Raw genomic sequence first — 17,260 nt, 5'->3', positions numbered from 1 at the left:
TCAGGGCACAGCGGGACAGAATAATGCCATCAGACCTGGGGCCTCACTGCGCGCATGTCAATAGGACTTCTCTGGCCCCGAGAGCAAAGGAAGTTCAAAGGAAAACAGAGGTCAAAATGGAGCTTGACGGCTTGGGGTAGATGAGATGGGAGTAAAGATGAGAGCTGTCTCAGAGAAGGGAGGTAATAAGGCTGGTGAGGAAAGCGGTTCCGGAAGTGAAGGAACAGCCCACTTACCTTCCTTACACTCCAGGGCCACACGGGACTCCAGGTTGTCCATCTGCATTTGGAGCCGTTTGAGAGTGAGGTCGTTCTCTCGAGACTTGCGCTTGTAGGCGATGAGCACGATGATGACAATGATGAGCAGGAGGCTGCCTCCCGCCGCGATGCTCACGATGGCAGGCAGGGTCAGCAAGCTGTCTGAGATGACACTCACGGAGCCGGGCGAGAACACCATCCCGCCCACGTGGACCTGCATGTGACACACGAACACAGATGCTGTCAAGCCGTCCAGCCCTTCTCGTTTCAGAAAGGACAGGAGCGACCACAACCACACAGGGTAGTCTGAAGACCAAACAACTTCCTGCGGATCACCTGGCTTTCTTTTCTTGTGTCCTCTGCTCCTATCCATTTTAATATGGAACCTTGAGATGAGGAGATGTGGAGGAGGTGGAAAACCCTTTTGCTTCGATAGATTATACATGCAAGGTGAAGAGGGAAGAAAGAATAAGAATAAGGCTCACTCACCATGACCTTGTGCTGCCCCGTGAGGTTGGGAGGCTCGCAGAGGAGCTGTGTCTCAGACACGGTGACCGCACACGGGGTCTCTCCGATCAGCACTGTGTAGTTGAGCTTGGCACCTCCAGAGGCAGGAGGGCAAAGATTTTTGCCCTGCAGATAATAGCAGTCTTATTAGGAATAATTGACACGTGCACACAGAAGTTAATTGCCTATTTAAGAAGAGATTAAAGAGAGAGGGTAAGGGCAGCAACCCAAAAACCAAAGAGGGATTCCATTGGCGAGGACGTCCATCGGCCACAATTTAGAGAGGAAAAGAGAAAACAGAGGGAGGAGATGATGAAAGGGAAGGAGAGAGCGGCGAGACCTGAAAGTGGTGGAGTAACACACCCTTGGACAGATGGCACCGGGGACCCTGACTGCCTCACATTTGAGGGCAGTTATGGTGGCCACGGATGAGGTCAATAAAGGACATGGTTGCTTCCAAGGCACTGCAAGGCTTTTTGGGCCCAATGTCCACAAGAACACAAAAATATTCTCCAGGGTTCCTCGAGAATCCCAAGCTCAAGATATGTCACTCCGTGGGTCTGTAGCTATTCCTGAGCTCTCTTCACAGGGCGCTGACAGTGACGGAAGCCTGTGGGCATTGAAGGGAGGCGAGGCCAGGACGGGAGAGGGGTGCTCTGGCCACGCCGTGCTCCTACCTTCAGAATGATAGGGGATCCTGGCTTCTGATCCAAGACTCCTGTAGGGCTGAGAAGTTCAAAGGTCGGGTTGGGGTAGTAGATGAACTTGGTGTCATTGTAAATCAGCAAGGACTGGACGTTGTTAAAGACAAATCCAAACTCGTCTGGCCGCTCCACGGTGTCCAGGCCAGGCCGATAGTCCGTGGTCAGCGAGGGTGCCAGGCAGGTCAGGGTGGTGGTGTTCACAACTTTGCACACCTAAGGGGACCAGAGCGCAGCATTCCAACACCCAGCCGGCAACACTGCGGGGTCACACTCCCATTGTCCCACCTTCTGCTTTGTTAGCCGGTCTCCAGTGAGCTACTTACTTCGGGAAAAGAGCTGTGAAATTGTATTTTTCTGTTGTTGGTTTTGTGTGTGCGTGAAGGAGGAGGGGTGTGTTTTAACTTCACTTCTTCACTCGCCCACACTGACTGAGCACCTACAGGCGCTGTGCCCAGGAGCTGGGCCATCAGTGAAAAGGCCCCAGTCCAGGGTGGAGACAAGGATCCAACCAGCATCACAGGGTGGTCCCAGCAGAGGGCCTGTGGCCCAGGAGGGGCCGTGGCACTGCTAAAGGCACAGATGGAGTGAGAAACGCCCGGACGGGCAGTCCCTGGCACTCTAGGGGTGCCTGTGTGTGTGCACCAGCCTGTGTGCGTGTGTGTGTGCGCGCGCGTGGCCTGGGCAGGGTGAGGGTGACTCATGGGAGCTTTCCTTTGGAAACAATGAATGAAATTTAACCTGGAGAATGTGTAGGACTTTCCCAGACAGCAGGGATGGTAAAGGATCAAGTTCCAGGCAGAGAAAAACAGTAGCAAAGGCCTGGGAATGAGGGAGCCTGAACAAATGAGGAAAAGATAAGAACAGAAGCCGTGTCCTGCGTGTGTGTGTACATGTGTGTGTGTGTGTCTATGTGTGTGTGCCCATGTGTGTGTGTGTATGAATGTGTGTGTCTCCTGCGTGTGTATATGTGTGTCTATATGTGTGTGTCCATGTGTGTGTGTATGTATGTATATATGTGTGTCTATGTGTGTGTATAAATGTGTGTATGTGTATGTCTATGTATTGTGTGTCCATGTGTGTATGTATATATGTGCATGTATGTGTGTATATGTAGGCATATATGTGTGTGTGTCTATGTATGTGTGTGTCCTGCATGTGTGTATGTCTATGTATGTGTGTCCATGTGTGTGCATGTATGTGTGTATATGTATGTATGTGTGTGTATCTATGTCTATGTGTGTGTTCCATGTGTGTATGTCTATGTATGTGTGTGTCCATGTGTGTGTATGTGTGTGTGTATACGTGTATATCTGTGTCTATGTGTGTGTGTGTCTCCTGTGTGCGTGTGTATGTGTGTCTATGTATGTGTGTGTCCATGTTTGTGTATATGTATATATGTGTGTCTATGTGTGTGCATAAATGTGTGTATGTGTTTGTGTGTCTATGTATGTGTGTGTGTCCGTGTGTGTGTCCATGTGTGTGTATGTGTGTGTGTATAAATGTGTGTGTGTGTGTGATGGGATGTGGGAAGCTGTGTGAGACGAGCACATAGTAGGTGTTCAGTTAATGTTTACTGACCACAGTGATGGATGAAAAAGCTCCTTCACCTCCTTAAAAGTCCTAGTAAAGGTCTCTCTCTTCTCTGAGGGTCCCTTCACTGTCCATGGAGGTGTGACCGTGGTATTGCCCCTGAGTTCACACTGTCCTTTCCTCCTGGGTGGGCCCTGGTCTCCAGCTAACAGGTCACCGAGCTGGCCCTCCTCTGCCGGCTGGTCTGGGGGCTTCCCAGGCAGCAGCCCGACTGGAGACCCCACCCCGGGGCCCTAGCAGGGTCTGGACCCCTCCCTGCTCCTCCTGTCCGGCCCTCTGCAGCTGCTGGGGCTGCGGGAGGCTCGGTGTCCCAGCAACCACCAGGGGCATGTGTGGGAACCCTGCTCAAGTACGCGCTGTCCTGGCAGCTCCACACGTGTTGCGTGTCCGGCCAACATACACAAACCCAGGCTTCACGTTCGCAAAACAAGACGGTGTGAGAGAGGGCAGAGAAAGCGGACACTTGCATGGAGATGACGTCAGCACTCCAAGCCTTAACCCTCCCTTTCCAGGGGGAGTTGAAGAGTTTAAACCAGACGGTTCAGGAGGGCTCCGTGCCATCAGAGAGCAGTGCCCACCCCCCCTTCCGCAGGTCCCCTCAGCAGCCCCCTGTGAACCCAGAGCCCCTTTCACATACCAGCTGGGACGCCCTGGCAGGAGGGAAACACAGGTGCTGTCAAACGGGCGGAGGAGCTGAGCTGGGGGTCCCAGCCCGGGGTCCACCGGACAGACCCGCGGCCTGAGCGCCGCCGGCCTGCCCACCCTGTCGGAGGAGCTGAGCTGGGGGTCCCACCCCGGGGTACACCGGACAGACCCCCAGCCTGAGGGCCGCCGGCCTGCCCACCCTGTCGGAGGAGCTGAGCTGGGGGTCCCACCCCGGGGTACACCGGACAGACCCCCAGCCTGAGCGCCGCCGGCCTGCCCACCCTGTCGGAGGAGCTGAGCTGGGGGTCCCACCCCGGGGTACACCAGACAGACCCCCAGCCTGAGCACCGCCGCCTGCCCACCCTGTCGGAGGAGCTGAGCTGGGGGTCCCAGCCCGGGGTCCACCGGACAGACCCCCAGCCTGAGTGCCGCCGGCCTGCCCACCCTGTCTCCTCTCCGCTCGCTCTGATGCCCCTGGACGAGGCTCCTCTGAGAATGAGCAAATCACCCCCAGACAAACAGCCTCTGTTTGCTCCCTGCCCAGCGCTACATCGGCACTTTGCCTGCCAAACATTCCTTCGGGTTTGGCGGCCTGCGCTCTGGCCCGTCCCCCTGGGTCTGCTTCCAAACCCAGAGGTGGGGGGGTTAGCGCCAGGGCCTGAAGGTGAGGTGGGCTCCAAGCAGGGCCGAGGGGACACAGGGTTCTCTCCCAACACCCCCAAACCGGAAGGCACTGGGCAGAGCAGACCGGCTTTTCCTCCCGGGACTAGCTTGCTGGAGACATGCACACCCAGGCCCTTCCTCTAGGCTGCAGCCCGCAGACACCAGGCAGGTCACTGCTGGTGCTCAGGGCCCCCCGACTCTCGAGAGGGAGGGGCTGCTTCTTAACTCCTTGAAGCACTGAGGTCCTGGGGGGTGGGCAGGGGGAGCTGCTGGGGAGATTCCTGCCAGCCTGTCCTGGGGAGGGCAGCAAGACCCAAGCATTCTCAGAAGGATGTCAGCTGTTGGGGGGCCCTTCCCAGCTCTCTCGTCCCTTCAAACAGCTTCCTGGGGACTAACCATGCAGCCTTGGAAGTTGACCTTCTCAGTCATGTACTCATCCTACAAAATTCCCTCTGTGCTAAATGAACCGTGTCTTTTATTTTATGTATTCTGATGCTTTGACCTCTGGGGTCTTGCTGACCCTGGAGGGACTGTGCCTCCTCCCCAGGCTGGCCAGTTCCTAGAGACAGCAGACAGGTGGAGGTGGGCTGTGGCCTCAGCCTGAAAGTGGAGAGGGGACACAGTCTCTTTTGCTCAGATATCAAGCTCTTCACTGGGACACAGAGCCATGTGCTCGTCTAGCCTACAGAGCTGTTACCACGATGGGCACTGGAGGTAACAGACTGGCATCCCACACTTCTGGCACGATGGAATGTCAAGCCCACCAGCATCTCACATAGTCTAGCTACGAAGAGTCAGATGTGTGGGACTGAGCTTGGCCCTACCACCTGCCGCCTTCATGTCTGGGGGCAAGTCATTACTCCCTTCTGGCCCTATTTTCTAAGCTACACGAGGAGAAGTTTGGACCAGATGATCTCCGAGACCTTTCCAGATCTAGCCTTCCGGCAAGTCCGTCATTTTGTGTATTTCTGTTTCCCAGGGAAGCCCCAAGCATGCTGGGAATGCGTCAGGAAAAAGAGGGTCGATGCAACACCACCTTTTCCATCTCCATCTCAGCCTCGTCAATCTCCAGAAGGTCAAAGCAGTAATAATAGTAACTCATGTGAAAAATGATGGCCATAATAGCATCTCCTGGACTATAATTATGAATACAATAATGTTTCAGAGCATATTGACTGAAAAGAGAAAGATGGAGCCAGTAGAACAAACTAAAAAATTTATAACAACATAGCAGACATTCTGCTCTGACGATAGAGAACTTTTTTTAACATCACAAAAATCCACAGTGGGGAAAAAAATATTAAATTACATGGCTCTGCCCAGGAGAGTGAAGTGAAATGTTCAGCTTGATCATCTTAGCAACCAGCATGGAATTATCTGCACGCAGTGACTAGCGTTTATCAAGTGCCGGCCTCATTGCATGTTACATGTCCACAAGGAGAGTCTTATCATCAGCATTTCTAGACGGGGAAGCGAGGATCAGAGAGGTTAAACGACTTTATCATGGGTGTCCAGCTAATAGATGGCAGCGTCCTATTTCTAATTTGAAAACATCTGAATCTGCAGCCAGAATTTCTTCACCCTCTCACACTCCTCTTATCAGACCTTGAAGGGAACATGGCAGAAAACAGGAGCCCTTTGGCGCCATATCCGAGGCTCAGGAGCCATACTGGGATGAGGAGTCACGCGCTCTTGTAGCCCACAGAGCTGTGACCTTCTGATGAGCAGCGGTTATACTGTCATCATAAAAACCACTGCAAGGCCCCGGTGTTCGGGGCCATGATTGCGGACTCTGCTCTGGCAGTCGAAGGCCCCAGTGCTAACACAGACCCCATCACCTTGCCAAACACACCCAGGGCCGCGTTTCCTGAGGCCCGGGTGGACGTGCTGGTACTCACGTTGACAGATTCTTTGCCGTTAAACTTGACGCGGATCCTCGGCTCCTGAATGACATCCAGGTTGAAGCCCGTGATGGTCAGGGGTGTGTGGCCACTGGGAAGAAGCAGAGGCTGGGTGAGGGAGACAACCCTCTGCAGCTGCCCCCACGCTCCCTGCCCCGGGGTGAGAGGGGCTCGGGCGCGGCGGCTGGGCGCCTCCTCCGCCTCACCTGGCGATGCTCCACTCGGGCTCGATGCGCTGCACCCGGGGGTCGTCTATGTACTCGAACTGAAGGTTGTTGTCCACTCGGGCACGGTCGACACTCACGGAGACGGGGACCGGCCCCAGCCCATTGGATGACGGGGGTGAGACGCACACGATCTCGTTCATGGACCGCCTGCAGGCAGACCGCAGGAGGGTTAGGAGCCAAGGCAAGTGAGGCGGCCTCTGGCCTGAGAAGGGGCTTTCCCCCAGTTGAAGGGTGGGTTCTTCTGTCCTGTTCTACCCCAGGCTAGGGAACGTCCCTTAGCAGTGTGTATCAGTGTCTCTTTCTACCTGAGCTCCAACTCTGGTTGGGTTGGGGAGCAACAAATTGGAGAAGGGGGTTAGAGAAGGTGGGGCAGGGGCACGACTCCTTGGGCTTTGGGAGAACGCCTGTCTTTCTGGATTTTTCTAAAACACGACTATTTAGCCAGTGCTTGGAGTCTGGTCGGTCAGTTGACACATGGAGTATCTACTATGCAGATAAGTTTTGGCCTGGGGCCAAAACACAGTCTTGGCCCCAGGCTGTGTACGGTCCAGGCAGGAGGTCTACTGAGCAAGTTGGGTTCCCATCTAAAGATCCCTTTCAGAATTCTCTCTAGATTCTCTACATCCCCAGAGACTCATTGGAATACCTGCCAAATAGCAGGCTTCAATTTTTACACACGAGAGATGCCCCAAGGAGGCATCTGTGGGTGGCGTGGGGACAGAGGCCATGCTTCTGGAGTCACCACGGTGGGGGCCTAATGAACCCTCGATCCTGATGGCGACTGAGCGCTCCTGGGAGCCCTGCTCAGGAGCAGGTCTCATGGGCCTCACTTGCAAGTGTTCGTAGGACTGTTTAGCCCTTATGATGCGATACAGACTGACTACTGGCAGGCATTTCTCGCAGCGACTGGAACAGGGTTTGGGGCTAGGATGTGACGTGTACCATGGAGACGGTGGGGCAGGCATACATGTGCATGTATGTGTGCACAGCCCACACACGCACGGTCTCTGAGAGCTCCTCCAAGCCCCTCTCACCCGTAGAACTCGCAGGTCTGGTTGCCCAGATAAACGGCCACGCTGCTTCCAGACCCGAGATAGTGGCCGGTGATGGTCACCATGGTGCCTCCAGACTCAGGCCCTCGGATGGGGTTGAGTGACAGCACAGAAGGGTTCTTTGGGAGGAAGCAGAGACATGATCACGGCTCAGGCTTTGCCCAAAGGGAGAAGCCCAGGCTAGACCTAAAAAGACAGAAGGGGGAACTCCAAACACTCTCTGCCTACCCTGGAGCTGAGACCCTTTCTAAGAAGAGGCTCCGGGCATATCCAGGGAAGGCAGAAAGGCCATGTTTGGCAAGTAATTAACTCCCCGGGGAGTCTTCTGCTCATAACACTGATGGGAAGGCAGAGATGACACTGACTAATCTATCAATTAGTTTACAAATTGAGAACAATTGAGAATGCTTCTCTATCTGGAGCAGTACTGATTTTTTTGGCACAAAATCGATAGGGCTGAATAAAGCATCCGTGTCTGGACTGGGCCACCAAGAGTCTCTGTTAATGGTCCAAGCTCACGTCCTTCGAGCCCTCCCTCAGCCTGAGAGGGGCACGGCAGGGTAATGTTGGCTTCCCTGACCTTTACCAGGAGGATGGCCCATCGTTGGTTGGGATGTTCTACTAAGCTCATTAAATTGTAACAATCACCCCGAAGCCTAAAAGAAATGTCACTGGCCTAGAATGCATCAGAAAGAAATTGTTTCTGCCTAGTGGGCAGCAGAGTGGAGTGGAAAGTACATTTAACTGAGCAACCACACAATATGAACTCCAGTCTGCATTAGCCACTCACTAGCGACGCAATGCAAGCAAGTTCTACTCACTCCTGGAGCAAGTTTCTGCATCAGTCTGGGCTGGCAATCAGTCTTGCTAGCTCCTCTGTCAAGAGAGGAGGAAGGCGACGTGATCTCTGAAGCCCCCCCTGCTCGTCACTCTACTACTCTCTCTCCATCTAGTCTTTCTGAGTTTGCTTCTCACACAAGACCCTCTCAGATGGGGCGGGGGGGGGGGTGGGCTGCAGATATAGGCCATGCATGTTTGTATGCATCCGTGTGTGCTAAATCGCTTCAGTCGTGTCTGACTCTCTATGAGCCTATGAACTGTAGCCTACCAGGCTTCTCTGTCCATGGGATTCTCCAGGCAAGAAGAGGCGGTTGCCATTTCCTTCTTCAGGGGGTCTTCCTGACCCAGGCCTTGAACCCACATCTCTTGTGCCTTCTGCATTGGCAGGCCAGTTCTTTACCACTAGCACCAACTGGGAAGCCCGTGATGCCCTCCGACCCAAGAGAAGACTGGTATAAGGGAAGGTAGAGTTGCTGAGATAGCAAGGAAGAGACCGGAAAACCTAACATAAGCAGTAAAATGTTTTAGGCAGAAGAGAATTTTGTGATCTAATAACTTTTCAATACTCTGAGCAAGGCTGGTTTGACCCCCTCTGCAGGGTGTTAACGCTTTTTAACAAAGAACTTGATAAAACAATGTTGGTTAGGTGTCGGAAAAGGGACTTCTGGGCCCCAGAAGAGGGTTGTTCAGAAGGAGTAAAGACAGTCTTTGTGATTCCACCTGTTGCCTGGGTGTGAAGAAGTGTTTTCAGGGCTGTGTATGTGTGTAAGTGCATGCAACACACCAGTACACAGAGCAGCTCACTCTTATATTCCTCCCCGTGGTCGCACACACAGACACGTGTCCCTGCAGGATTTCAAATGGCTCCTCTAAACTCCCTCTTACAATATCCCTGGCAGAAAAAAAAGCATGTGGATAAATATAGACCCTTTTAATTAGGTCCCTCAGGCTATCTGTCCTCATTAGGCTGGAATTAGACAAAGATATCACATTGGCAGGACAAAGGGCAGCACCTCCCCACCCTGAGTTGAGGATCCACTTTCTAAGAAAGGTCTGATGTTGCTTATTCAGAACCCTGACCTGTGGCTCCCTGGGACTCCCAAGTGTCCGAAGAAGCATTGTTGGTCGTGAACGCGACTCACCCGGGAAAGACAGGCTTTACTTTTTCTGGTTTCCTACTCAGTCTGCAAGAAGCCTAGAGGCACTGGCTTGGGAAGGGGAGGGTGGGACTTTCCTGGGAGAAGTTGGGAGCAGAAATGTGCCCTTTCTGGGAATCTGCACCCCAGCAACTGCCCAGGTGGCGCTAGTGGTAAAGAACCCACCTACCTGCCAATGCAGAAAACAGAAGAGACGTGGGTTCGATCCCTGGGTTAGGAAGATCCCTTGGAGCAGGGCCTGGCAACCCACTCAAGTATTCTTGCCTGGAGAATCCCATGGGCAGAGGAGCCTGGCAGGCTACAGCCCAGAGGGTCGCAAAAGTCGGACACGACTGAAGCAACGCAGCAGCAGCACAGCCCAGCACAAGACCCAGTACTCACCACAAAGGTGTACTGTTGATGGGACTTGGTCATGAACTCCGGCTGACACTCGCCGATGCACAGGCGCACAGGCCCAGAGGTGGTTCCCACGACGGCGTGGCCCATCTCACAGACGATCCTGACGAGACAGCAAACCTTCCCATCAGAGACTTGGGGACAGCTGGCATTCCTGCCTGTTTGCTCACCCCACCACAGTCACGGTGAGTAACTCAACACAGTCTTACACCAGGGCTGGACCAAGACAGCTTGCTCAACCGTGTGGCTGTGTGACCCTGGGCCAAGGACTTTCCCTCTCTGGGCTTTAATCTTTCATGGACACAGTGAGAAGGTGGATGAGCGCATCTCTAAAGACCTGCGTCCCTTCAAAACGCTATGCTGCCTATTTCTACGAACAAGCCTGCAGTCAGTGCCTCGTGCAGGGCTCAGCACTGAGTCCTGTTCCAATATCCGTGGGATAAACCTAATGCCCTGCAGAGAGACCGAGGGGCAGGGCAGAGGCAGTGGCAGGCCAACACTTGAACACTCCCGAGAAGAAGGACTGAGGACTGACTGGGCAAGCTGACTCATGTGTGGTTCGTTTCCCTCCCTGTGGTTTGCAGTGAGGGGACAGATAATCTGGCCAGACAGTGAATTCCCCGAACCGGAGCTCCCGGCTGAGTGAGAGCAGCGGCGTCCAGGGGCAGCGGGTGACGGGGTGGCAGGTGGATAAGTTCATTAGGACGGCAGTCGACACTGGACTCTCACTTAATCAAGGGCTGAGCGCAGGAAGCTGGTGGGCGAGGCGGCCAACCAACCCCGGGGTTGGAAATCATGTCTCATGTCAACAGGAGAGCTGGAGGGAAGAGGGGGCGGGGCACTCCCTCTGCTGCTGTGCAAAATCGATGCCCCCTCGTGGGGTGGGGGCTTCCCTGGTGCCTGAGATAAGCCACAACAAGCACATTTACAGACCGGTTGCCTTGGCCACAGCCACCTCTAGGAGTGGGCAGCAGCTGGAGCATATGGGAGGAAGGGAAGGAATCAGATTTTTGGGGGGACCTCTTGCCCGGAATCCTAAGGCATGGGGTGGGTGGGAAATGGCCCCACCAGGCTCAGTAAAGAGAAACCCTCCTCCCAATGCCATTTAAGAGCTCAGAGCAGGCTGGTGCCCTTGGTAGGCTGGCTTAGTGGGGGAGCCAGAAAAACAGACCCCTCTCCAGTAATCCTCAGCATTATCCAGGCACGGTGGGGAAGATCTGTGTTTAACCGAGCAATGCTTATCTCAACAGCTTCTCTAGGAAGGAAGGTAACTAAACAGAGATTTCATTTCGATGTAATAAAACTTGCATTAAACAAATACACGGCGTGCTCGCGCACACGGCATGCCACCGAGCTCCATCTCCTTCATAACAGTTAATCCCAAATAAGTACTTTCACTCCTGGTGAATATTTACTTAACATGCAATAACTGTCTTATTGCGTTTAGCATATTAAGTTCGACAAGACACTAGTGGGTGCGTGTCGAAGGCTGTTCTCCCCTCCTTTTCGCCAAGGATAAATAAATTAATTATGAACCCACAGTAAAGATGATAGTGATGATCAATTAGTATTTTACACATAATTGTCTCCTTAAACCTCATTAGAGGAGCATTTGAGAAGCTTCATTTGAGGTACTTCGTGGGGTTATTTCCACGCTGCTTCCTGCTTGGAGTCACAGCCCTCCTATCGGGCTTCCTGGGCCCCAGCGCCTGCTCCTGTCTGGGGTCCCTGCCATCCAATCCTGCTGATCTGCCCTCTCCAGCAGCATCAGCGGATTATCTCTGCTCTCTGCTGGAAGTGGCGGGGAGGGGAAGACCAAGAGGAGGAGGGAGCAGATGAGTCTCTTTCCTTTCTCATCAACGCTTTCTTGTCCCTCACTCACCCAACCTTGGTCACTGTGCTGGAACCACCCTCGAGAAGAAAAAGCAGGAGGAAATCAGGGTGGGCTCGAAGTCCGGGAAAGAGGAAACGTGAGAACACGTGAAGGTCATGGGCATCTTTATTCCTCCTGGGACCTAAGAGAGGAGAAGGCCCAGGATGGCCTATTCTGCTGTCCCTGTAGGGGGTGAACCATAGGGCTGGGGCCTCTTGGCACACTCTCTTTTCCAGAACATATTCTTGCTCAGGGTTCATGGCCCAAAAGGTGAGCTTTGCGTGTCAAGCACCTGTGAGAAGGCGGACGGAGGGGAGAGGGCGCTGCCCCAGGGCCCAAGGCTGAGTGCCTGCAGCTGGCTCTGAGTGTCCCTCCTGGAAGGGAGTGATCGGTGGCCCAGGGACTGGTCTGCAGGGAGGGCCTGCAGCCGAGTGCTCTCCCCGCCGGTGGAGTGGGCTTCTGCTTCATCCATCCCTCTCTAGAGTGGACAGGGGTGGCAGTGGGCTGCAGAAGGGTCTGTTTGGTAAGTCTAAGAACTGGGTGAGAATGCTAAGGATGCAGACCACGTTGTAGGGAACTCTGGCCACCTGTCTCTCTTCTTCCTTTTCATTCCTGGGACCCGGTGCTTGCAGTGAAGGATGGAGAGGCCCCCTTGACTGAGTGGATCTGTTACTCCTGCTGGTGTTTGATCCCTGAGCTCGAGGGCAGCTGTAGGGAGTGCAGAGGGTTATACTGAGGATGAGGGTCAAGCCAAAGTGGAGTCTCTCAATAATAACAAGAGCTCCAGCTTACTGAGCTGCATGTGGCAGGCGCTGTACCAGACAGGATCTCATGTCATCCTCAGACATCCTAAGGGTGGGTCTTACTGTCTCTATTTTTACAGACAAGGAAACCAAGGCTCGGAGGTGCTAAGTGACTCATCTATGGCCAGAGAGCTGGCAAGTGGCAGAGCTGTGATTCAAATCCAGGTTCAGCCTGGCTCCAAAGCTCATGCCTTTGATTCTCCTCCACTCTGCTGTCCTAAAATCAGCGGAATGCTCTCTGTGTGTTTTGTGGAAGGGACAGGGTGGACAAGGTGGCTGTCCTGGGGTGGAGCTGAGGTTGCTGGCGGAGGTGGAGGATGGCAAGGTTGGGAAGACCTGGGTTTCTAAGGCTTTGAGACTTAGCCAGCTGCACCCACTCCCTCCCTGGCAGGAGAGAACCACGGGCAGTGGTGTGGGTACCACTCCCTCCTTCAGGCCTTACAGGTCAGCAAAGTTCCTGTGGTTAGACTTCTGGGGGCCGCCTACCTCCCTGTCTCCCTGCCTCCTCCCAGCATCCCTGATAGCTTCAGTCTCCCTGTGTATTACCAGGAGACAGGAGCTGGGGATGTTTAAAGTTTCTCCTTGTAAAATGAGGAATTAGACTAAATAACCCTTTAACAGTTAGCTTCCACATTTGAAGGCTTGACTCCTCCTGGTAGATAGTGGGCTTCTGGATTCACATTAGTGCCACTGATAATGCTTTCTAATGATGGGAGTTGTAGATCCTATGAGGCATAGAGGCTATCGTTTCTGATATCCTAGGGACCGTAAAAGTGATTGCAGAGATCTGTTTCAACAGACCCACTTTCCAGATGAGACATTTGAGGATCATGGAGCAAAGGGACTTGCCCAAAGTGACAGAGCTGATCAATAGCTGAGCTCCTGGCACCCAGCCCAGTGCCCTCACCCCACCCTGCACCACCTCCTGCAGACTGGCATGGGTGGTGCTTTTCTCCCCATGAGCATGCATCCTTGGGGTGGGGAGCACATGCAATCTAACATCCATCAAGGCATGGCTGAGCTCATAGATACAGCAGATGAGAGAGACCGGGGCAGGTCTCTCATCCTAAGCGGAGTCTGTCTCATACAGAGCCCCTGTCTCAGGAAGGGCTGAGCTGCAGCCTCAACCTGCCTCTCATCACCCAGGAAACGTCCGGTGATGGAGTCATCCGGCCCTCCCCAGACCTGTGGGGCGCTGATTGCAGGACTAAGCAGGACCCTTTAACCAACATTAACCTAATTGCTGAGTGATAGATGGCGTGGCACAAGCATATGGTGAGTCATTACCGTGCCCGCTAATCCTGCCCGTGCCCGGGACTCTGCACTGGGCCCATTTAGCCAAATTCATCTCTCGCAGACATCTGTAATGATTGTGCCTGCTGCTCACTGCCCGGGATGGAGGCTTTAATGATGTTAACAAACTCTGAAACCTTGAGAGCAGTGATGAGCCTGACACGTTGGAAGCCAGGGCTGCGTGCAGCCGAGGTGCGGAATGCGCCTGCCACCTCCTGCCTGCCCCGTGCCCAAGGAGACAGTGGGGGTGGTTTTCTAGGGTGCCTCCTGGCCTTGCCAGGACCCCTGGCAACCATTCACCTTCCCAGGCTCCTTTCGTATCCTCACTTTCAGTTTTTTTGAGGGAACTTTCTTCCCTGGGGACCTGTGTGGGTGTGATGCATTTGATTTCAAAGATGGAACAAGCTTTCCTGATGTTCCCAAGGCATATTACAGGCTCCTCGTTTTCATCTTACTGAATTCTCCCCCAAAACCCACGCGGTTAGAATCGTGGTTTCCTTGAGGCCAGTGAAGAGTGGAGAGACGGAGCAGTTTACTAAGGTCTCAGGGCTGCCCGGAGTAGATGAGGCAGGACTTAGAAGACTTTTTTGAATCCCAGATCCCTGGCTATTTCTATGTTCAGCTGCCCAAGACTCAGCACCTCTCAGTTCAAAGCCTTACCCTTTCATCTCCCGCAAACCCTTTCCTTTGCAACCCTGTGGCATGTCACCAAGTTGGAGACTTGGCCTGTGTCCCAAGGCCTAGGGCACGTCTGTGAGGCCAAGGCGGATTTGGGCTCAGTGTGACTGAGTGTCTAGCTGGGTCTGGCCGGGCACTGGGCTCTATAGAGACTGCCTGACCACAGTCCGCAGGCTCCTGGTTCCTGCCCGCCAGCTTTCCCCTCCCCTCCTGGCTCAGAATTGCTACTTAAATATTTCCCCATTTGCCTCTTCATCTCTTTCCTGTAGACCTGGCCAGTCTCTCCTCCAGGATTCATTCCTTGAAGGGCCAAGGCTGATAATGAAGGGTTCAGTCTGCAGGATCTGAAGGTCCGAAGGATCAGGCAGGCGGCTTCTGCTTCCCCCGCCGGGAGTCCCCAGAGTCGGGGAACTCAGCCCCCGACTCTGACCCTGTCCTGGCCATCCTGGAATCACGGCCTCTGACCCAGAAAACCACATGCTGACGGATCATGGGATTTTCAGGCCACTCTTATCTGGGAGTCTCCCCTGGCTGTTAGGGAACAGCAAGAGGCCTGAACCAAAACTTAGGAGACCTGAGTTCCAACTCTCTACGGCCACTTATGCCCTGAGTGAACGGGGGTGAGGGGGTGGGGGGATGTCACTTCATTTCCGGGTCTTTTGCTCTTAAAATAGTGATAACAATGTCTACCTCTCAGAGTCCTTACTCATTAGAAGCAAGAAAATGGATGGGAAAGCCTAAATGCCGATGGAAGACACACTGTCTTTTTTTTACGGTTGCCAGTGCCACTTTTCTGGTTGTTACTCAGGGCTGGCTTGAGGGAGGCTGCAAGGTGTGGCATCTTAGGGGAGAACGCAGCTTCCAGCCCTGCTCACAGCCAGGTTCCCAGTGCCCACTGCAGAGCTGCGTGCCCGCTGGACCCAGGGTGATGTGGCCCAACTCTGCCTGAGAAATCATGCAGGAGACCCTGGCGGCCCCCTCCCTTTCTCCCTAGCGGGGGAACATCACTCCTGCTGCCCTCCCACCCCCAGCAGCCCCCCAGCCTCCTGCCCACCTCCTGTCCACTGACTCCACAGCGGCCGCCACTGCCAAATGAGCACCCCAAATTGGAACATATGTCACTCCGGGAGCCCCGTTCGCCCGTCCACCGCTACATGCCTATTTTCTAATTTCCAGCTGACATTTCCCTTAGTGAAATAAATGAATTTGCTCCGGCGGAGGCCCTGTTCGGATTAAGCTGCTGTCAGAGCCCCACGAGCCAAACAAATTGTTGCCCGCAGCCCACCGAGTGGGATGCCTTCCAACAGGGGGCCGGAGGAGAAGGGGGAGGCCGAGGAGGAGAAGGGGGGAAGCCGAGGAGGAGAACGGACGGGCTGGGAAGGCAGCTCAGTCAGCCAGTGGGCAGGCGGAGACCAACCACGGGGTGGCCTGGCACCAGGAGCCCTGATGCCAGAGGAGCCAAGGAATTGGAAATCACATAGAACAGGACACTCGAGGAGTGGAGGTGGGCCAGGAGAGGGTCCTGGGAAGGCTTCAGGGAGTGGGGTCCCTGGGAAGAGGGAGACGGGGGATGGATCCTGGAGCAGTCCCAGAGGAGAGAGAGAGGGGCGAATCCTCCCCAAGCTTTGAGGGGGTGGAGGGAGGGTGTGGGCCTGAGCAGACTGGACTCACTGCTCAGCGACGATGTAATCCCCTGGCAGAGGCGTGCAGGGCACTCCGGCCACTTGCACGTGGTGGGCGATCTCCGAGAAGTCCAGGCCCAGGTTCACACCGTGGATGGTCACTCGAGTCCCCCCTTCAGGAGGTCCGGACACCGTCAGGATCTGCGGGAGGGAAGCGGGAGGAGTAATTGGTCGGTCACGGCAGGAGGGGCATGGGCACCTGTTTCCCTCCCTGCAGGGAGGCTTTGGAACACCTGGAGTCTGGGGTGGAACTGCATTTCCACCACTTTAAACTTGTCTAGGATTCCAACGTCATCATCCCGACAATGAAACTGTACCTACTTCATTGGTTCTTTAGGACCTCCATCCAATGACGCCTTCATTCATTCGTCCACTTATGAGAAACAGATTAGGAGAAAGTACTAGGCTCAAGGCAGGGCTTGAATTCACTAGTTGCCTGACTGAAAGCAAGTCTCAGAATCTCCCTGAACCTCAGGTCTCTTTAGTTGGGAAGGAGGATAGTCCTCTCTAACCAACGTCACCCTGGAAGCTCCCACATGGAGGGTGTCCGGGACCATTCTGTCAACTCCCAAGGGCTCTGTAATTGTGATGACAGAGGGTGAGATGGTTGGATGGCATCACCAACGCGATGGACATGAGTTTGAGCAGGCTCCGGGAGTTGGTGATGGACAGGGAGCCCTGGCGTGCTGCAGTCCATGGGATGACAGAGTCGGACACGACTGAGCGACTGAACTGAACTGAACTGTGACATGTCATGCCGGTCGCCCCTGTGTGCTAGCCTCAGTTGAGTTTACAATGATGAACAGGGAATTTGCCCTCAAGGAACTTAGTGGTCAAGGAGGAGGAGATAAGAAGGCCATAAGTAAGGCTGATGCAGAGTACCCAGTGATAAGGTAGATTTGAAGGAAAAGCCATGGGAGCTCTGAGGAGTCCCTGATTAAGGGCCACTGCAGGGGATGACCACAGACGGAAAGTATATTTGACATTACCCA

At 54.2% G+C, this 17,260-nt stretch overlaps 1 protein-coding gene across 3 annotated transcripts in view; it reads right to left on the bottom strand.

The window, feature by feature from the left end:
* PLXNA2 (plexin A2) overlaps nucleotides 1–17,260 on the bottom strand; it is a 234,109-nt gene that overhangs the window by 22,987 nt on the left and 193,862 nt on the right. For all 3 annotated transcript variants that reach the window (XM_070768668.1, XM_070768667.1, XM_070768669.1), the window contains 8 exons: nucleotides 16,258–16,409; nucleotides 9,925–10,042; nucleotides 7,529–7,665; nucleotides 6,474–6,641; nucleotides 6,265–6,358; nucleotides 1,442–1,681; nucleotides 747–890; nucleotides 237–471 (listed from right to left, as the gene is read on the bottom strand). In XM_070768668.1, the coding sequence (XP_070624769.1) occupies nucleotides 237–471; nucleotides 747–890; nucleotides 1,442–1,681; nucleotides 6,265–6,358; nucleotides 6,474–6,641; nucleotides 7,529–7,665; nucleotides 9,925–10,042; nucleotides 16,258–16,409 (1,288 nt within the window). The remainder of the gene's footprint in view (nucleotides 1–236; nucleotides 472–746; nucleotides 891–1,441; nucleotides 1,682–6,264; nucleotides 6,359–6,473; nucleotides 6,642–7,528; nucleotides 7,666–9,924; nucleotides 10,043–16,257; nucleotides 16,410–17,260) is intronic.

Source organism: Bos indicus, chromosome 16, assembly GCF_029378745.1.
Source record: "Bos indicus isolate NIAB-ARS_2022 breed Sahiwal x Tharparkar chromosome 16, NIAB-ARS_B.indTharparkar_mat_pri_1.0, whole genome shotgun sequence".
NCBI classification, from domain to species: domain Eukaryota; kingdom Metazoa; phylum Chordata; class Mammalia; order Artiodactyla; family Bovidae; genus Bos; species Bos indicus.
This window is presented reverse-complemented; position numbering and strand designations above follow the sequence as displayed.